The sequence below is a fragment of the Epinephelus lanceolatus genome, chromosome 14 (genome assembly GCF_041903045.1).
Source record: "Epinephelus lanceolatus isolate andai-2023 chromosome 14, ASM4190304v1, whole genome shotgun sequence".
In the NCBI taxonomy this organism is placed as follows: Eukaryota; Metazoa; Chordata; class Actinopteri; order Perciformes; family Serranidae; genus Epinephelus; species Epinephelus lanceolatus.
The window spans coordinates 17,728,393-17,750,108 of NC_135747.1; the positions used below are offsets into that span (position 1 = coordinate 17,728,393).

The 21,716-nt window shown below is 40.7% G+C and overlaps 2 protein-coding genes across 2 annotated transcripts in view; both read right to left on the minus strand.

Annotated features, from left to right (window-relative positions):
* Window positions 1–120: 120 nt before the first annotated feature.
* On the minus strand, window positions 121–14,709 carry LOC117251598 (zinc finger protein 654-like). Its single transcript, XM_033618059.2, has 12 exons — window positions 14,571–14,709; window positions 12,514–12,659; window positions 11,956–12,037; window positions 11,065–11,200; window positions 10,220–10,422; window positions 8,780–8,916; window positions 8,378–8,519; window positions 7,787–8,071; window positions 6,553–7,680; window positions 4,377–5,164; window positions 2,231–3,300; window positions 121–2,123 (listed from the first exon to the last, which is right to left on the minus strand). The coding sequence occupies exons 1-12, from the start codon at window positions 14,694–14,696 to the stop codon at window positions 2,119–2,121; spliced, it is 4,248 nt and encodes a 1,415-aa protein (XP_033473950.2). The 5' UTR covers window positions 14,697–14,709; the 3' UTR covers window positions 121–2,118.
* A 3,282-nt stretch (window positions 14,710–17,991) lies between these two features.
* The window catches only part of htr1fa (5-hydroxytryptamine (serotonin) receptor 1Fa), a 35,403-nt gene continuing 31,678 nt past the window's right edge, over window positions 17,992–21,716 (minus strand). The window contains exons 2-3 of the mRNA XM_033617116.2: window positions 20,500–20,614; window positions 17,992–20,044 (exon numbers count right to left, since the gene is read on the minus strand). Of these exons, the coding sequence (XP_033473007.1) occupies window positions 18,850–20,043 (1,194 nt within the window). The 5' untranslated portion in view covers window position 20,044; window positions 20,500–20,614 and the 3' untranslated portion in view covers window positions 17,992–18,849. The remainder of the gene's footprint in view (window positions 20,045–20,499; window positions 20,615–21,716) is intronic.

A 21,716-nucleotide genomic window follows, 5' to 3' on the forward strand; every position in this document is an offset into this window, starting at 1 on the left:
GTCTTTGACTGTATGATCTCATTGCATGTAACATATCTACTCTGAATGTCTTTGGTTGTTCATGTGTGAGTAATGTGCAAACTATGCAAACTAATAACAATTAGCAACCACGAAACAGACTTTTAGTTGCATTTGTTTATTCAAACAAATTTAATCACTTTTCTTTAAGAAAAATAGATGGGGAATCGTCATTACCTTTACAAATCCAATCTATTAACATTTTTACATATAAATAAGCAGGTTTAAGTGCAGTCCCATAAAAACATTACATTAAAAGTTATTAAACAGATCCTCTCAAAAGTATATACATAACAAATGACCAATGTGAAATATTCGACATAATGAAAGACTTGAGTAAAAGTAAAAAAAAAACTTGAAAGCAATCGGGTACTGTATTATTGATCTTAAAGGGAAACTTAACCAATTTTCAACCAGCTCTTTGTCATCACAGTGGCATAGCGGAAGGGATGCCATTTATCTGCATACACTGATGATACAGAGCATACTGGAATCAGCAAAGTTTCCTTTTAATATGTATGTACAGTAATACTGTGATTCATTCTTGGCACTAACATAATTGTGAATAATCTGTATACTGTACAGAATAGTAGTGTGACAGTATGAAGGCAGATGTACATGGATTCAGATAGTTTGGTCACGGCTTTAATGGACAAGTGACTCTTGTCAAACCATGACCAGAAGACCAGTTAACGAAGGCAAACCCAATCCTGCTTAGTGGCAAAAACAGCTGCCCACACAAATTATGCTGGAAACACCTCCTCCTACAGTTTGAAAATGTGCTGTATGTGACAAGGGTTCGGAGGATTTATTTAGAGATAGAGATCTGAAGGGGGACACAACCACCACATATCCATTGTCATTTCTATTGAGGCTATTTATACATCAGCTCTATAGAGACCAAAGCTCAGAGAGGTGTGCAATTCATTTGGAAGACTAGAATAATTAACAATCATGCTGAACAGCATTGGGCTCATCTTTCCACCAATTAACATGACTTTTTTAACAATATTTCATACAGTTGCAAACACTGCTTATGATATACTGCATGTAAATTCATACTCTGAGGACAAAATGGGGATAGGACTTTAAAATCATAATCTGAAGCCATGATTGGCATCATTTGAACACTTCAGGTGGGAAACATGAAGTCATGACATACATGAAGTCCCATTGAGTATGATGGGACACCCTCTGTGAGCAAGTCTGTGAGCAAATCTTGATGCCAAGCCATTTTTTCTCATATAGATTATTAGATGGTTAAATAAATTATCGTTCATAGTTGGAGAACGTGTCTATAATCTTTGTAAAAAAATCATGGGCTTACAACAGATGTAAAATGACTTATATCCACTTGATCCAAAAAGGCTTAGTGAAGCCAAAAGAAATCCTGATTACATTCAAATTAACTGTCAATTTTAAAAAAGTGATTAAAAATTAAGTTAATTGGGGCTCTCTTTACCTCACTGTTAAAAGATATACTGTTGAGTATATGACCCAAATGTACATGTACACTTGGTTGTCAAATGGTTGTCATTAAAATTCTGCCATTCTGTGAATACTGTGATTACCAGTTATTTTAAGGCGTAACTGAGAATTTGTGCATGGACGACTATTGTGTGTGTTCTAAGGAGGTTGTCTTGGGCAATATTTGGTTTGTCAGTTCCCAGGCATTTTTCTACATTACTTTAAGATTTGCTTAGAAAATATTAGTTTTTATAACCAATGTTTGAAAAGGCAAGTAATTATCAACTTATCATAGATAAGAGAGAGAGAATACATATTTATCACATTTATGTTTGTTTGACCTACTTGACAAAGCACACGTGGATGACGTTTTGAGGAAAAACAATGTGTTCAAAACTAGTTTTAGCTGTCAAAATTATTGCTTAGAAAAGGCTCTATTATTAAAAAAAAAAAAAAAAATCCAATTCACCATTATGGCACACATTTCCTCAGTGTTTAAAAATTGGTATTCAGGAGTTAAATAAGTACTGTATCTGAGTAACAGGGAAAATTTCCAGTGTTCCTTTATCTTGAATGGTTGCCCTGAGCCAGGTGGCAGAGTACAGTGGTCACCCCAGTTACAGCTGCTTGTCACTAACCTAAAAAATAAACATAACACAAATTGATAATTCAGTAGTTCAAGCTAATTCGAAATATCAATACAACAATGGCTCGATATGCTTTGTAATCAGTGAATCATACTCACTTTCATCGTCAGAATCGAAGCCAAAGAGTGCAGAGCAGGTGTTCAGGGCTTGGTGTTTCTCTAATTCTTCTAGGCTGCTGAAGGAGGAAAGACATTTGTCACAGCGATGCCTGATCTTCTGTGCAGAAGCCGCATTATCCACCTGCTGCTTTTCTGGTGATGGCTCATTCTTTTTCTTGTTGCTCCAGTAAGCATTTTTCTTCGGAGGAGCAGCCACATCAGTGGTCCTCCTTTTATGCATCGAGAGACGAGATTCGTCCAGGTAGGTGGAGGGTGGCGGCCGGATGAAGGGGGCTTTGACGAAAGTTGCGTAGGCTGGATCTTCAGGTTTGAAGGTTTTGTGCTCGGTGATGTGCGGCTCTCCCAGTTTCTGCTGGACTCCCTCAGACAAAGTGGACAAATCCTCAAGGTCTCGGACATTAAGGGGGTCCCACTCGACGGGCTTCCTTTTTCGACAGCTCTTACTTGGTTTTGCAGCATCAGTTTGGGAAGTGGAGATTTTTCTCTCTGACAGTTGGTTTCTTGTCTCATCCTCATGTCCATTAATGGTGGCTTTGCTGTCATCCGTAGGCTCATGACTGACAGTGTTTACTGGTTTAGACAGGTCTTGATTAGTGTCTGGGGCGTTCATTTCACATGGCTGATCTTCAGTACTGATCATTTCTCTAAACTCCTCAAGATTAGAGGCCTCAACATGATCAAGGGCGGGACTCCCACTCTGCAACTTTTTATTTTGCAGCCATATCTCCTCAACCTTCACTCTCTGCTTCCATGGAGCTTCATCACTTTGCATCTTCTGTCTGCTGAGTCCCGACTCTAGCTCCTCTCTTTGAGGCGCTGGGATGTAGTGTCTCCATTCATGGTCATACAGACCTTGAAGGGTTGAGAAGAGCTTATCACACTCTGTGAATGGACACTGAGGTCTAAAGGGCTGGTGGGTACTGACGTGGTCCTTTAGTTCCTGCTGTGTCGAGAAGCGCTGGTCACACTCCACGTGGTAGCAGAAGTGCTGGAGAGTAGTATTGTGGCGCTTCATGTGGTCCTTATAATGCTGGAGGAACTGTATCTGCCTGTTGGAAGGAAGCAAAGTCAGTGCAATCAGCTCTCCTAAAAAACTTAAAGAAGAAAACTGTATCAATATGACCAGATATACCAATCATTAATACAATGAATGCCTTTTTTAACAAACCAAATAAATGTGTGTAGATGATCTTGTTAAATTCTAAGTAAGGAAAAGGCTTGGGCAGCATCAAGGTATTATGGTATACCAGGCTATTTAGAAATCTCAAAGGTATGATTTTTAATACAAATAAGACGCTCCTCTTTCTATTAAATTGATCCTAAGATGCTGTATTGAGGCCATGGACTGTAGTGCACAGCATGTGCCACCAGAGGTCAGTCTCGAGTGGTTGAATGGGCAGCTCAGCTGAGAAAGATGGCAGTTGCGAGTGGTGGGGATAAAATTACACAACTAGTAAAACAAAAAATGCCTCTGCCCCTTTTTGAGAGTATTGCCATGTATAGGCCTAACTTTATCTTGATATGACGTCTTCCAATTACAAAAGCAGTTTTCGAGCCACGAGTGTCAAAAATATTGATTTATTGATACATATTAATTCTGAATATTGAATCACCTCCAATGCTCATTTTTCACAGTTTTGATACACCTGTACCAGCTGCCCAGTCGTCATGTTATAGCCTTGTTATATTTATCTTTTAATAACATTTTTAAATTCAATGCCCTCAAACTCAATGTTCCCCATGGCATTGGATATTGATGCTTTTCAAGGTATTGTATTAACATCAGAACTTCCAGTATTGTGATGACACTATTAGCTGCATGATTTTATTCAGCACATCATTAGCCCGCTGCTCAGCCCGCTGATGTATCTGTATTCACCGCAGTGTTAAGTGTCATCAGGTCCTCCAGCAAGTAGAGCGCTTATTTTCTATCTATTCATTTTCTATCTATTCATTTTAGGCTAGACAAAAACATATATGCTACAGTGACTTCTATCACTAGTAGCTCCTTTTTCTTTTTACTTCTTTCTTGTGCCCCAGTGAAATGTTAGGAAGGTATGAAAAACAGATACTGCCCAAGCCTAATAAAGAAGTCTGTGATGCCTGATTAAACTGGATGGCTTACCTGAGGCATAGGGTGCATTTGTGTTTGGCCCACACAAAGGTCTTCTCCAGCACACTCTCTTCACTTATATGGCATTTGATTGCATGCTTTGTTAGTGTGGTGCTGATCCTCAAGAAAACTCTGTCACAAGACTCTGAGGGACACAAGTGATATGCAATATCCATGCCATAGCCATTTTCTCCTGCTGGCTTCTCCTCCACCTCTCCTTCTCCCTCCCTCTTGATCACAGATGGATCTCTTACGATAACCTGGCCGTCTGAAATGACTACCTGCTCATCCTTGAAGTCCACCTGCTTAAATATATTTGAATTAGGGTTCTTGCACTTTTTGTGAAGCACAGATGTCTTTTTGATGAGGGTGCGAAGGTTCCTGATGATTCGATCTTCCCTCTTGAGGCTTGACACTTTAGTTTTGCCTGTGGGTTTCTGTTTAGGTTCCTCGCTGGGAATGGAAGTCTGATTTTCAACCTGAGGCTGACTCTGATTTTCCACATTATCTACTATTCCATTTGCAGCTGCGGTGTCCTCAGCGCATGGCTCCTTATCAGAGGGTTTCTCCTTGCACATTTCATCGATGTGATCCAAAACATGCTTTTTGGCAAAAGGGAGCTGTTTAAAGCGTTTTCCACAGAGTATACATCTCAGTTTCCTACTCTTAAGGTGTGACAGAGCATGCCTCATGACATTCAGGCCCTTATAGTCTTTGCGGCAGAAGTTGCAGTGGTACATCAAGTGGGCATATTTTTGAGTTCGGAGTACTCTGTCCTTCCACGTTCTCTTGCCTTTCACCTAGAGGAAAGACAACAAACCACAGGAATAAGTGCTACAAGTTCAACAGAAAAAGTCAGAGGAATATCAAATCATATTCCAAACAAAAGTTGGACTGGAACCCCCGTCATGTTTTTCTATTTTTCTTTATATGCACTTTCAGTGCATGCCAAAGCATTCTTCCTGAATAAATGTTTTCTCAAAGTGTAAACACATGAATTCTACTACAGTATAGTTTATTCTAAGCAAAATGTGCTAATGCATCATTCAACAAGTAAGACATGACAAAGATAAATTAATTTTGAATACACGTGCCCAGTGATTATGAACCTCAATTCAGAGCTCTAACATAAGGATGTCTTGCTGTGCTGGGACAGAAAAAAAATTGATCAGGGATGATAAAAAATACAATTTGGGACAGAGGATTAAAAAAAAATGTATATACCGTAAACCATTAAACCATAACATTAATCTCCGTTGAAGTTCTCTAAATTAAACAGCAAGAGTACAAAATTCAAGAGTGAGAAAGCACTCTGTCACACAAGCACACAGAGCAAGAAGCTGAACTGCATCAGCATCATCCTAAGCAGCGTAGGCTATCTGTCCCGGCTTTTAGGCAGCCATTCTTATAATTAGGACAGGCAGCATTTTCTTCTGGATGGTTTGGGATGGTGATGAAAAAAGTTAAGTTAGAGCCCTGCCTATATCGTGAAATTCCTGGAGGGATAATTACAAGCCCCTTTTACACTGCCTGTTTAAGGCAGGTATTTTACGTTGTTACTCAACCTTGCTGTTCTTAATATAAAGGTCTGATCGCTGAATGATGGGACAGAGTTGTCTCACCTTTAGGCTAGCAGCAAAGGTAGAAACAACACCAAACTGACATCTTTGTAAAAGAGAAAGCCAGCGGGACAGGACCAAAGACAGGATGGGTGTAACATTTTCCAAATGTTGTGTGTGCAACTCACTACCAGGGGATTTATAAAGCAGGTAAGCAGCAGTTAGCAGCTAGCTTTAAGTAGAGGAACAGCGGCCAAAAATGTCTGCAAATTGGGAAAAGAATTACATCTGGGAGCTTTTTATTCTCGGCACAGAGGACAGGATTAGCCGCCATATAACAGGTATGGTAAATAATTGTTATTGCAATGTTATGCCATTGTTATTGTTTATGAAGAGCTGCCGATGCATATGCTATATGTCACCCTAGAGGCCATAGCCGGCGTATCATATGTCACACCTGTCACACCTCTTTTGTTTATGGACCGTCTACATCCTATCAAAAATCACACACTAGGGCAGCATTATGCTGCTGCTGTTAGGTTCTGTATAAAAAAGCAAAGGCATTGTAATGAAGGCCTTCATGAATGACTACATATCTGTGTAAAAAGGTGTACAGACAAACAACTGACCTCAGTGTTTGACACTTCTGTTTCCACTGTGTTGACTGGTTGGGGTTCCCGTTCTGTGTCGCCATTAACCTCATCTGGTGCAGAAGATTCTGGAGGTTGCAGTTTCTCACCATCAAGCCTTTTGGAGTAGCTGTGTAACAATGTTGGACAATCCAATAAATCCAAGGGTGGGCCATCAAGCTCAGGATCAGCTTCACAGGCAGCTTGAGGCTCACTGGGAAGACCTTCAGAAAACTGTGTTTTAGATTCCTCTTGGGTTTGTTCATTAAGACTGCTATCACAGACCAAGTCAGGATGTGTCTCGAGTCCATTTTCTTTTTCAAGCTCATCCATCTGCTCGAGTTCATTCTCTTGATGTTCTCTGTTTAGTTCAAGTTCATTCTCTAGGTGAGGCATATCCAGCTCTTTGTCTTCTGCATCAGTTATCTCTTCAAAACCAGACTCCTCCTCTGTAAGGGATATTTCATTATCAGGGTAGGAGAGTTCCAGTTTCTGTGAAGGCTTCCGTCCTCGTTTTTTCCCTTTAACTTTGACCTTCTTCTCTTTATCTGTCTGCATCGGCTCCAGCCTTGGAAGACCCTGCAACCATCTTTTCTTCTTACCCTTCCTTTTCAAAATTTGGCTCTTCACACATCTAGACAAGTACTCTCTATTGCGTTTTAGAGAGGGTTTAACAGAAGCAGAATTTTCCATGTTAGTGTGATTACGTCTTAGTGAATACACAGGCGTTTTGCCTGAAGAGGTGGATTTGAGATTGTATTTGAACTCTGGATCATCACCAAGGTCAGCCTCGTCAGACAATTTGTTTCTCCTTCGTAGGCTTTTTCTCCATTTTCTCCTCGTCAGAAGAGCGTCATTAGATGGGGCAACAGACTTTTCTGTCTCTCCACCCAAAGTATGCTCCTCTGGAAGGTTCACAAATGCAGCTCCAGCGCACTGGCAGGAATCAAAACCTTGATTGCATGAGTCATTTACACACTTGTTTATTAGCAGCTCCTCCTCCTCCTCCTCCATCTCGCTGAGAACAGCGGCCTTCATGACCTTGTCACTCATCAACTCCAAGCAATGCTCCCTGAGAGTCAGGAGGTTCCAAAACTCTGGGTCAAAACACAGGCGTTCCTTTAGCATCTGGGAAACAGAAATGTAAAAATCTTAAGCACAATTTATAATGATTAAATATCTGATAAATATATTTTATTTCATATAATATATTCCCCTCTTCACTCCCTCTAACCTGCAGAATATGGAAGCGAACGCTGGTCCGGACAGGGCTATTGTGGGGATGCGGCTCCTGGTCAGGATGCATGTAAAGCAGGCAGACAGTTCGGTAGGCTTCCAGACTGCGTTCCTGGCAGAAGACCAGCAGGGCACAAGCTCGACAGATCTCCAAGTCATGAGGTAGCAGGAAGGCAATGGTCTTGCAGACAAGGGACTGGGCGACACTGTCGTCCTGCATGTCACCCAGCTGCAAGGCCCGAGCACAAAGCTCCACACAGACCTGGACTCCTTCAACCCCGAGCTGTCCAAAAACAAACACACCGGTGATTAACACAAAGTAAAATGGTAGATGGGAGAACCAAATGACCAAAACCAAGATGATTAAAAACAAACATGTCTATTCTGACTAAGTGACACAAAACTGAAGCTGTGTGCTTCCAACATTGTAGAGGATGATTTGATCTGACAACAATCTTCCTCAGGTATGAGGCACAAGTAAGTCGACGCAATTTTAATATGCCAGCTTAATAATGTATAAAATATTTTCTAATCATTTGTGATGAAAAGCACAACATGGAAAAAGATGATGCTGTGATGTCTGACGTACCTCTGTTTTGACCAGTTTGATGAAGGGGAAGATGGCTCTGACGTTAGTAGCAGAAGAAGCCAACTGCAAGCACTCAGCCAGGAAGCCATGTCTGGAGGGATGGGCCCTTAGATACAACCTGCTCCAAATGAACACCAGGTCCCTGCAGGAGGCAGAAGATTATAAGTCCAACACAATAGTTACATGTTAATTAAGCAACTGTCCTAGTACCCAAGTCAGTAAATAGACAAGGTACTGAACCAATCAAAAATATCAAAATGTGCATCCCTAAAACAGCTCCCTTTCGTACAAGATTTATCATACACATATTTAGCAAACACTGGGTAAACTATAAAACTTGAAACTAACATAAGCTATGACCACTGAGAAGGATCGTCCAATCTACTTTTAGGTCATTCTTACCAGATGTAGTACATGTCTCCATTGTGTAGCTGCTGGGTAAGGAAAGCTTTACACAGCGACAACAGAAGCTCATCTTTTTCAACACTCTCTGTGTTGCAGATGATCTCCACTGCGTCACGGCCGTCTATCTCTGCCATCTGAGGAGGAGGATATGTAGAAGCACATACATCCATAAAAAAATACACCAAATAAAAAATAAGATAAAATGCATTACAATCAACGAGGGACACCAGGAACACAAGAGCTATTGCAAATTATTCATAATCACAGAATCCTTCCACCTCAATCATACAGCTTTGACGAATTTCCTTTGTATTTTAGTACAACATCATGATGAGTTGAGTTTTAATCATTTATTAGATTATTCCTGGTTGATTTATTTGATTATTTGTATTATTTGTTCTGTTTCCCATTTTGACTAGTATAACTATTCCCATTATCCTTCCTTTCTACTAACACCATCTCTGCCACCTAAAGGAGCAAATAAAGTAGGGGAAAGTATTTAACAGCATTTTCTTCATACATATTTCCAAAGTAGCTCATCACATTAAGTTTACACCAGACATAGATATTAACTAAATAAAACTATACAGATAAAGAAATACCATTTCTATCCCGGAAACGTGAAATAAAGAGTAAAAAAAAAAAAAAAAAACCCAGGGAAAAAAGTATTGCACATGCCGACTGAAATGTACTTAATAAGTGGAGGAGAAGCCTGTGTTTGCAATGCCAACTTTTAAGATGCTTCCAGTATGCAGAAATGAGTCTTTCACTGTGTTCAGATGGTCCATTCCTCCACACAGACAGTCTTTAAATTTAGAAGAATCTGGAGGGCCAGATGGTGAATCTTGAGTTTCAGCTTTGTCCACAAATGTATTAGGTTTAAGTCTGGTGACTGACTGGTGATTGACTGGGCCATTCCACCTTTATTTTCTTCCTCTGGAACCATTTGACTGTCTCCTTTGCAGCACGTTGTGTATTGTTGTCCTGTTCGAAGGTCCACCTGCATCCAATCCTCACCTTCCTTGTGGTGGCAACATATTCTTGTTCCTAGTACATGGCTCTGTTGATCTTCCCTTAAATAATGTGGATTCTGCTGGTTCCACCAAAAGAGTAACAGCCCCATATTATGATGCTTAAAACTAAAAACTACACTGTAGGTGTGGCATTTCTAAGGTCATATGCAGAGCCATTTCTCCTCCAAACATGACAGGTCTTACTGTTGCAGAAAAGTTAGATTTCTGTCTCGTCTGACCACACTATGTTGTATGTTAGTTTCATTGAGTTAATATCATTGTCTGGTGTAAATGTCAAATAAATAGCTGCATTGGAAATATGTTTAATGAAATAAATGTTGACGCATTGAATACCTTTTTCCCCCGCTGTATATTCATCTACAATGTCTCACATCCTTTGCCTTAACCACTCTTTGGGTCTTACCTCCTTGTAAAGGTGTTCATGCAGTGAGGCCTTGTGGAGGCAGGTCAGGTAGGCCTGATGGAAGTACAAGTGTTTTCCAGCCTCGCGATTTTCCAGGCAGCTTTTAGCCAGAGCCATGGCCTCTTGCATTCGTTCACAGGCCTGCAGATAGCGAATCCGCAGCTCAAAGAATACCGGCAACTCTGAGCTCAAGTAGTCCTCAACTGCATGGGAGGGAATTACATGGGTTAATGTATATGATATAGGGGTATTTACATACAAGTGTTGACTAGAGTAATGTCGAATAGAGTTACACTGATGTTGGTGTCATTAGAATTCTATACTAGCCCTTGAGTTCTGTTGATCTCTGATATGATGCCGAAGGAAGCAGGAAGGAAACAGCTTACAATCAGCCACTAGTTTTGCTAAAAACATTTTGTCAGCTGATGTGAGGTCAATACATTTCTAGCAGGAACTGAACTTAGCATCTGAACAATACTGTAGAGTTCACCAAACACTGTAAATGACACTTAAATTTTAGCCATGACAGCCTAGACAGCCTCCAAGCAAAATACTGTTGAACAAATCCAAAGAAATCAGCAGCACCTGAACTCCATTTGACAGTGTGGACTGGCGATGCAGAGACTATAACAAAACCTGTCACACTCCCTATCAATCAGCACTGCTGCTCCACAGAGCTGTGTGCTCACCTTCCCTCTTCTACCTGCACCACTCTGCAGAACTGATAACAACTTCAGTGAATGTTTCAATACCAGGTCTGGTCACAGGAGTGGGGTGCCTACTTGACAACACAGTGTCCTCTGTGTATATGCTATGTCAGCTATTAAATACAGTCATGAGCCTACTCTCTTTTGGTGACAAGTCTGCCTCCTTCAAGATTCCTTGTAGCACTGGATTTTCCCAGGGGCCTCCTGCTTTGATGATCAGCTTCACATGCTGAAGGTACATGTTCCTGTGCCTCAGGAGCTGAGAGTGGCACTCCTGTGAGGAGTAATAAAAATGTTGATCATTCAAAATTTCCTTAAGAACACCAAACTTTTTTTAATGAAATGCCTAATCACAACAATGGCTGTTAAGATTAGTTACCCACTATACCACATTTCCACTGTATGGCACAGCACAGCTCTAACAAACTCAAATTGCTCTTAAGTTATTTTCTATTAATAAACGTTGTAAATAGTACCTGGTAATTTTTTGGCATGTCTTTTTATTCACTCTACCCAGAGTTTTAATAATGGCAGCCCGCAAAACTACGCCACACACTACATACACACGGCTGTACAACTGATGAAGGAAGTGCAAACATTCCTCTGTTTGAATGCTGCTGAAAGGATTCAGTGAGTGTTGAGCTGAAAATGATGTCTCAGCAGTTTCACGCAGCATTGCTATGGTGATAAGTTGAGAATCCCACATACACTGAGAGGGTAGTAGGACTGGTCCACTACTATCTGCAGTGGAAAACAAAATAGAGGAAAGGACCTGGTACCAAAAGGAAGTTCAGACCAGCCAAACCATGCAGTGGAAATGAGGTGTAAAATAACTAAAGTTACAATGGACAGAATAGTAGTATCAAACACTCAAGTAGTTGTTACTCTGACTATAAAACATTGGGGTAAGACTGGCTGTCGGCTAGGTGCTGGAAACTTTTACCAGCTATTTGCCAGTATGGCAGCTGGGTCTTATGAAAGTGTGTTGTGTGGATCAGAAATCTGAGACACTAGGTAAGTTTTTGTCACCTGAAAGGAATCCAGAATGTCCTTTAAAGGCTCTTCCACAAATTCTTCTTTGCTGAAAAACAGCATCAGTTCAAAAAAGCTCCTGCAAGACAGTGAAAGGAACATTAGCTCGTCAAAAAACATCTCACAGTAAGTGAGACAATACCTTCTTGATGCATAAATTCAGCTCATCAGACCCCTTTTTCCCATTAACACCTCTTTTTTTGCTACTGTCAAAAAGTAAATAATGACCATATTGCTGTACCACTACTGAACAGCTGATCGAAGCAAAAAGCTTTTTAGCTCTAGTTCTACTGGTTTGCAAAATGGGTAGAAACATAACATTGGTATGCTATTGCTGTGGGTCAATGTACCTTGAAAGATAAGCTCCAGCATTTCCCTTAACAACAAGTAAACAAGGCTGCTATTTTCACTACAGTATATGGTGTTGTTTAAGAATACAAGTGTGCATATTCAAAGCACAGGCTAAGAATTCATCAGTACATTTTATACATTAAGGTTTATTTACAACTTGAACTTTAACACACTACTAAGTGTACACTGTGCCAAACTACTTACAAGGCCATACTGCTGAGAACATAGTGGATGTGCTGACAGTCATCGGGGAAGGCAGCAGTGGCTTTGGTGAAACTGCAGAGTGCAGTCCGCAGCACCTTCAGCTGAGGGAGAGGAACCTGCCATTGTCCTGTGTACTCCTCAACCAACTGTGCAGGAAGAACACAGAAATTCAGGTAAACTAGCTAAAATTAATTATCACAATTTCTTTTTAGATTTACAAATTAAACATCTTATCCAAAAAAACCCCCAAAAAACTCAACACAGTCAGATTTGGTAGGTGCAGAGAGGTAGGGGAAAGTGAATTAGAATTAAAAGCTGACCATGGGGTCACTCTCATTTGGCAATTCTCATTGCTATACTTGAGTTTTTTCAACACTGTGTCTCTTGGGTGCATGATGCTTCTGGCCTGGCACCTGACTGCGACCTTTTTATAAGGCCCCGACCTTATCTGTGCACTGTGGGGGTACCTTAATATCATATCATGTGCCTACAATGGATTCTAGTCTATTGTAGCTTCAGTTGCCAGAGGCATTGTTGCACGAGTGCATGGTAGATTGGCGGGCATTCTACCATTTGATAAGTAGGAAAAAATGTAAATACTGTTACTGTTGCAATCTGAAGTAACAGTCAAACATTACCTACTACTAACCCTATGCTCCTTCAGCAGTGAGGTAACTGATTAGAGGACTGGACTATTCAGTTTGGACTGTATTTATTTCAGATATGACAGGTGGCTCTAGTTGGGGAAATTATTCTTTCATCACTCTAAATTATATATTTTGAAACAATGACATTCGTAATATGCCAATCACGTAGGCACTATTTGTGCTGAGTGCTATTTGTGCTGATGATAACGGTCATGTCAGTCTAATTTGGTCACTGTCAGTGCCATGACTATGGAAACTGAACACTAACTCATCCAACCATCCATCCATCCATTTTGTAACACTTTAGCACACCTCATAAACAGCTGCCTTTTAAATTAATGCAAGTTAAAGAATTGTTAAGGGACATTAGTATCGCTTGGCCACAACAATTGTACAAAACTACATCTAATCACTTGGATTTGAGTGTTACATCAGCAGTACCTGCCTCATAACATTACAAAGTTAGACATTTCAGGCTAAATCTACAGAATGAATCATGGCAATAGAAAAGGTATTCATTACTTGTGTCCACACTAAATTATTGTCTGGTTTCTGTAACTATAGAGCTTTCTGTATGTGATATCTGGTAATATTTACACTTCAGTTGTCATGCTATAACCCTGATATCTCAATGGCTACAGAACCTCTAGGAAAGGTTAGACCAGCCACAATGATTGTGGGTAGTGTAGTCATTTAGATGGAAGAGTGGAATTGGCGTGTATAGTTAAGGTTAGGGTGAATTCAGGATAATGCATGATTTCAACAGGGGCACACACACTGATTTCACAGTCTTGTGGTTTAACCTTAAATTGAGTTAGCCTTGTAAATAGTGTTTAAACTAACTAACTAACTAACTCACTGCTGATAACGGACTGCTAATATCAAGTTTCCCATTCGTGACTTTGTAGTTAAAACCTGGCAATTCATGTCTAAACTACTGGCATTTGAGAACAGGATATTTTGAGTTTGCTTCCTCATTTAACAAAGTTTGTAATAACAATCTATAGTTAGCAAAGCACAGGTTGCTAGACGACCAATGGTATGTTAACCTCAGACCATTAATAAGCTTAGCTTACCTAACTAACGTTAGCTATACAGCTAACGTTAGTTAGGTAAGCTAAGCAGCTATACAGCTAACGTTAGGCGCTGACAAATGTCAAGCAGATATCTGGGGAAACACAACACTACATAAAGTTACCTAGTCAGGAGCACAGTTTGTTATCTATCTACATTTTGTTAACCATTTCTGTTCTGTTTCTGACGGGCTATGCCACAGCCTTAGCTACACGACTTGGCTACACAATAAATAGAGCTAGTCTGGAGGCTAACGTTAGCTAGCAATGCTAGTAGCGTTAGCGATAAACAGACACCGACTAGTGAGAGCACCGAACAAAATGGACTCTAACGTACCTCACAAAACCCAGAGCAATAGCCTTTGCTCTTTAGAGACGACTCGTCGCTGCAGTGTCTCTCACACAATGTGTCCAGAGCTATTTCAAGCCCGTCTGTATCCAAATCACTTTCGCTGTCCGCCATACTGTCTGCTGTATCCAGCGCATAGTCAAAGTTGCCAGGTTTGTACGGTAGCATCCTCCTATCCGCCATGACAAAACCAGACAAAACACCACCAACCTGGCAACCGCGCAATTACAAAGTACTAATAAAGTTTTTAAAGGTTATTAACAATACACAACAAACAATCATTTCCAACCATTTTAAATGCGTCTTATCACATTAATTAAAACACTGATTAAAAAACTTAATTAATATTATTACACAAATTGAAAAAATACTTGTAGCTTGTTGGTACTTGTGTAATGTTAAATTGTTGCATGATGCCATTTGATTAGAGGCAGAATTATGGCCGTAATCTTGAGTATCCATTGTCAAGAAAATATTCATCCCAGTTTATTGATTGACTACCCCCCAGGCAGTATTTGAGCTGTTGGTTCCCAATGCAAATCAACTTGTGCATATCAAACTTGCTTGAGATAATTATTCCATCACAGTGAGCAGAGAATGTACCTTTGTACACTCTCTTGCTTTTCTTAGGGTATTCATTTATTTAGAATTCTGTTATAGCATGACAAATATGACATCAAGACTGATGAGACTATTATGCAAACTTCAATTCATTTTTATTTATGGGATGGTGGTTCAAATTTCAGAACAAATGGTTGACATTTCGCCGACTAGTCATCTAACACATTCTGTCTGTGAAAGTATTTTCACAGTGATGAGATTAGCATTGTGTTGTCAGTTATTATAATTAGGAAACTGTTCATTTTTGAGTGTTAGGCTACAAGCTGGTTTTTTAGAACTATTATGTCTAAGTAGAAGGTGTAGGCTACAGCAAAACTTGAACACACTTATACAAAAGAGATGGAAGTTTGACGTAGTTTGACAGATTATTCTTTTGTGAACGAGGCCTTTTGCCTCATGTTTTCAAAACCCTCACAAATGAGTAAAAGCCAAATGTCTCTTAATGCTCTCAGTTAAAATACTAGTGGTAACATCAACATCAGTAAAGACCACAATTGTCCAGTGCTCAGTATCCCTCTACCTAGTCATTGTTTACTATGGTGAGGAGGGATTTGGAGCAAATACCCTTTACTCCTGAGAACATCAGTTGCTTTTTTAGGACCTGGATGATTCAGCGAGAGGCATCCTGTTCTCCTGTTGGAAAAAGAAACACGACCTTGCTTTGTTTGTGCCTGATGTCTCAATCCTGCACCAGTGTTCCCTGGACAGTGTACAGCGTTGCTGTGTTTGTGTGCTATGGAGACTGGACACCTCCTCTCATAACACATGTGGGCTCGGTGGGATCGTGAAAGTAATCTACAAGCCAGTGTGTACATGTAAGTAGATCTAAAAGTTTAGAATATAAAATGTATAGTCTATAATGGCAGACTATTATAGCTTAAAGGGTTTTTATATTTCAAACTTTTGAAATAAATTGTACACTCAAGTTTGGGTCATAATGGTGCTGAGGCAAACACCACTGCTGAGACACAGGCTCTGCTCCTGGCAGTGTTAGCTCTGTAGCAGTGGTGTGTTCCAGTGAACACGGTTGGCAGGAATCAAGAGTGATAAGCCCTTGTTTTCATCCTCGTTGCGTATGACACCCACTGCTTGTATGATTGTTCTTGCACAGGGTGCCTTATTGAAGAAGGTATTGCGCGGACCTCTAATTTTAAAGCGTCACTTAGTGAAACTACTGACCTAAAGGTAACACAGAAGAAGCTGACTGTATCATGTGCATCACAGGAAGCACTTTCCAGCCTGCAGCAACTCCACAATAACAGTTTGTGGACCTGGAACAGGGAATTCCAAACTTGTGAGAAATGTTGTATACAAATGTGGTATTTTTCTTCCGTCATTTTTAAAATTGACAATACAATTTGAATAATAAGTTTGATAAGACAGAATGTTTTAAAAAAAATGGATTACTTTAATTCTCACTTATATCTATTTGATTGATAAGGCCAAATGAACAATACCATATTTCCAGATTCATTAATCTCTAGAAGCTGTAAAAGAGTGATGCAGTTTGTAGCAGCCCACTGGAAAGTCTGCAGTCTTACTGCCAGCCACAAAGGGGCGCCATCACATTAGTATACGGAAAACATCGTCTGTTCACATGAGCAGCAGGCAGACTGAAATATGGGGTTGCAGTAGGCTAAATCATCAACATTCATTTACGCATAAAGATTATCAGTGAGTTATTATTTATGTTATTCCTGCTATCACTCTCTCCATACACATACTGCACTTATGTCACACATACCAAATCTTCACTCCGAAAAGTATGATTAACACAGGAAAAAACAACAACAACAAAAAAACAGGAGAGCATCATTCATATGTGGACTGTTTATTATTGATTATTGAGACAGTGAGAGACAAAGAAAGAAACAATATACAAATACCGGTCATACTGTCAGAGATGTATGTGCGTGTATGACACACTTTGTATTATCTCTCTGGCATACAGTACACCCTCACACATGACTCATCCACAATATTTCCATCAACATATCGTGTGCCCTCTTGGAGGCAGTAAAGAAATAGTAGTTCTATTCCAAGTACTTGAGTGGGATTAATGTAATGAGGATTTCTGCACTGGTGGCTCTCACATTCATTGACCTATGGCTGTGTGGTGGGGGAGTCAGATGGGATGGGGTGTGCAATGGCTCCAGGATAGATAAATAAATAAATAATAAATAAATAAATACCCCACAAAATAACTTAAAGCAGTGATACTCAACTTATGGCCCACCAGATGGTCCATCGACTGTTTTCTTATTCACAATAAAAATAAATGGATTCACACAAGGAATGTTATTTTTTTTTCTTTGTACTTTGAATGCTAATAAGGTGCCAGAGTGCATTAAAAAAACATCCAAATAGAGCTTGTTAATAAAAAAAAACGTGCCAGGACCCGGGGGTGCTCCCCTGGCAAAGATCTGGGCTGAGCTCCGAATGTCCTCAAATCCTTGAAACGTCCCTGCGTACACTCGACCTGCTGAGACTGGATTCGCCTCTTGGCAAAGATAAGTCAGGACAACAAACGCTGAAAAATTGGAAACAGGCAGTTCATTGATTATACTGATTAATGTGATTCATTCCCATCATTTTGCAAACGTGGCCCCCTCGGCAGAACAAGTTGAGTATCCCCGACTTAAAGAAACATAACATGTTGTGCAATACATCAATTAAAGTGGTAGTGTCCTATAGAACCTGTAACCCCAATATCTCAAGCCCTCTCCACATGATAACCTTCTGAAGTGAAAGTGGAGACAAGCTCAGTTTTTATATTGGTCCCCAAGTATTTTTTTTTTAAATATAATTCATAATGTTTTATTAATGGTATGATTTGGTCCTAGATCATAAAACATTTTCTTCATATTCTTAGCTGCTCATCCTAAACATTTAAAAGATGGCATGTTATGTTCAGTGTTGAGACGTTGACGAAAGGCAGGTAACAACTTTTCGCTTTCAGATGGACAGATGATTTAAGCCAGTGTCATTACCATTACCTGACAAGACACTTCAATAATCTGCAAATTTTTATTTCATATTTGTTGAAGTGTTTTGCTGAATACATATCACATTCAACAACAATGTTTGTTAACAATCACTGTGACAGTCAATCAGGTAAAAGTGACCCTTTATAACATCATGACCATGGGAAATCACAACTTGGTATGCTGTGGTATATTACACATGTTCTGTATTTCAGCCAGCAGCTTGGACTAGATAGACCGGAGGTCATTAGATGGGAAAGCCATAATGGTCAGCTATTTTAAGGCCCTTTAATGGGGACTAATGCTCAAAACCCAGACCTCAGAAAGGTCAGCGATGGCCCATTTTCTAAAAACCAACATGTCAATGTCCTTTCAAACATACCAGTTAACATCAAGGAAATCTCAGGTTGTTCTATTAATAGCAAGACGTGTACTTCAATGTGGAACTTTGCTGCAAACCTCATCGCTGAGCTGGTGCCACTGAGGCTGTTGGAGTGCCTGGTGGAGCATCTGGGAATGGGTGTCAAACCTGATTGTCTCTCAGGCACATTGCATCAGTATTCAGTCAGTATTCTCTGATGGCCATCTTTTAGTCTGTCCCCACCTGGATACATGTGTACATGTGGTGGCATAATGGGTATGATCATGCACAATTGTAACCATCAGAGGTAATGGCTGCACCTAACAAGTCTTTGAAACGCTTTTTTGAAGTCTTCATTAAAGATGGTGTAGATAAGGGGGTTGATTAGCGAGTTGATGTAGCCCAGCCATGTCAGAAAATCAGCCATCTCCATTGAGGTACTGCAAGCATCGCAGGTGTTGACGATCACCTCCTTGACAAAAAATGGCAACCAACAGATGACAAAGGCCCCTATTATCAATCCCAGCGTTGATGCAGCTTTGCGCTCCCGGGAGCCTGAGATCCGTGGTCCTTGGTAAAACTGGCTCCGTCGTGACTCACTACGTGACTCATGCCGGCGCGTCTTGCTCCGGAAGGCCTTCACTGATGCACGCACCCGTTCACGTGGGGGCTCCTCATTTGAGGGTTCAGAGACAGACTTTTCTGGTGGGCTTATGGGCACCGGACTTCTCGGTCCCCCATCGTCGTCGCCTTCTCCAGCAGGGTAGGACGGGATCATGCTCCCATTGGTCATGCATGAGTGACGGCTTGCCCGGCTGGCCTCCCTGCGCATATACAGGGTCTGAGCAGCCCGGTAGATTTTGTAGTAGAGGATGAGGATGAGCATCAGGGGGATGTAGAATGCTCCAAGGGTGGAGTACAAGGTGAAGGCAATGTGATGGTGCATCATGATGCACTGGTCTACCTGCTCTGCATCCCCGCTGTAGTGCCGCCAGATTAGAGGAGGAAGTGAAATGAGGATAGACAAGAGCCACACCACTGCCACCATCGCCCCAGCCCTCGCCCCTGTGCGTTTGCGAGAGTACTCCACTGCATCAGTAATGGCCCTGTAACGGTCGATGGCGATTGCAGCGAGGTGCAGGATGGAGCAGGTGCAACAGGTGATATCCACACTTAACCAGATGGTACACACCACCTGACCCATGCCCCAGTACTCTTTCTGGATGTACATTATACTGAAGGGCATGACCAGCACAGCCACCAGCAGGTCAGTCACTGCTAAGGAGCAGATGAGGTAGTTGGCTGGGTGGTGCAACTTGCGCGTGACTCCGATAGCTGTGATCACCAGGCAGTTGAAGAATGTAGTCAGGATAGCCAGTACAGACAGGGTCAGCGTAAGCAGGATCTTACTGGGAGGGGGTTTAGTGGTCTCCAGTGTGTCATTACCACTGCTGTTTGTGGCAAACACCCCTTCAGTGAAATTGGGAAAATCCATTCTGCAAGCAGAATGGAAAGGGAGTTGTGCATTAGACATAAAAGGAGCTTAGGGAGACTGTATTTTCAAAAAATCCTTTTCAGAAGACATCATTTCTTTTTTTTGACAGCTGTGTATATTGTTGTTTTTCAATCTGGTCATAATCTGGTATGGAATTTAGTCAATCAGTCAGCATTTTAGCACTATAAAATAATTGCATGTATTGTACTGTTCCACTCTCTCTAATTCTTCCAAACACTGACAGCTGATGATTTTGCTTTTTTTGCACTTCATACATAAAACATGCCAAAGTGGATGAAAAGAATGCTTTCATTCCAAATGTGCTTCTACAGATAATGGACTATAAAGACTTTCTCCAAGGTCTTGAAACATTAAATTGTCGGCAATGCTTTAAAAATCTTTGCACACAAAAGTCTGCTGAACCTTAAAGGTAAAAATCTAGCAATCCTGTCCTACCTGTCTAGGCTCTAACGTGTTGCATCCAGATGGTTCAGTGTGCAGCAGGCAGTCTGCTCGGATCTGTCCTGCCTGCTAGCTGTGCCATCACATCCCCTCAGTCACTCAGCAACACCTGGGAGAGAGAGAGGAAACAAAAGGAAGAAATTGTGAGAAAGATATATAGAGAGAGAAAGAAATCAGGAGGGGAGTTTTAAGAGAGAGAAAAGGCATACTTAGAGGCATCAAAGTAGAGATACAGCCAAGGATGAGTACACCTACTCAACAGTAGGAATCACTGCAGATGTAGTGAATGGTCTCTCAGAGGTTAATGTTTGCACGCCTGGTCGAATTCAAATTCTCTGAATTCTTTTTGGGTCTTGATCTGTGGTTCTTATTGGTCAATTTAGCATTCACCAGTGGGATTTCTGCTCCTTAAGTTAGGGCCAGTCCAGCATATCCCACTGGCTTGCTTATTAATTTGATTACCATGAGTTCTTTCTATCATAACGTCACAGTCTAAATGTTGGTTTTTGAGGCTTTTCAAACTCAGTACAATTCAAATTTGGTAGACAACCTTTTTTTTGTTGTAATTATTTCCATGAATAAACTTAAATTTAAAGTAATATTTTGGCTGCTTCAATCTTCAGTCCAAAAATATCACTCTTCGTATATCGGGAGCATAATATATTGGTCAACCCTTACTTCACCAACAGCCACTACGATTAAATCAAAATGCTCAGGTATGACTGTCATTGCAGTCTCCTTCACTCTCCGCATTGCACAGTATCCTGAAGACATGAGTGGGAACTGTTGCTATAGAAACAACAAGAAGTACAGTAGTTTTACTTAATGTGGCGATGTAGCAGAGGCAGCCAAACTCTGACTGATCAGGTCTCTACTGAGACTGCTGGATTCCCAGAGTGGGGCCGGGGTTAGGTAGGTGGGTGAGCCAGGTGGCGAGGCTACATGACAACTGAATCAGATAAGAGATTTCAGCTCACTTAACCCCAACAGATGGCAAAGTGGCAGCTAATATAATTTACCATGGAAGCTTTCAAAGACCCTTCTTGACAAGTAGGGTTCTATATGGAGTCAAAAATGCGTTTTTATAGTTGGACCATCGCTAACACCCACTGGTACAATGTCATAACCTTTTATAAAAAGCCCCAGGTTGCATCAGATGCGAAATCCTGTGGAAATCGTGGTCTTATCATCACTACAATATTGAGCACCTA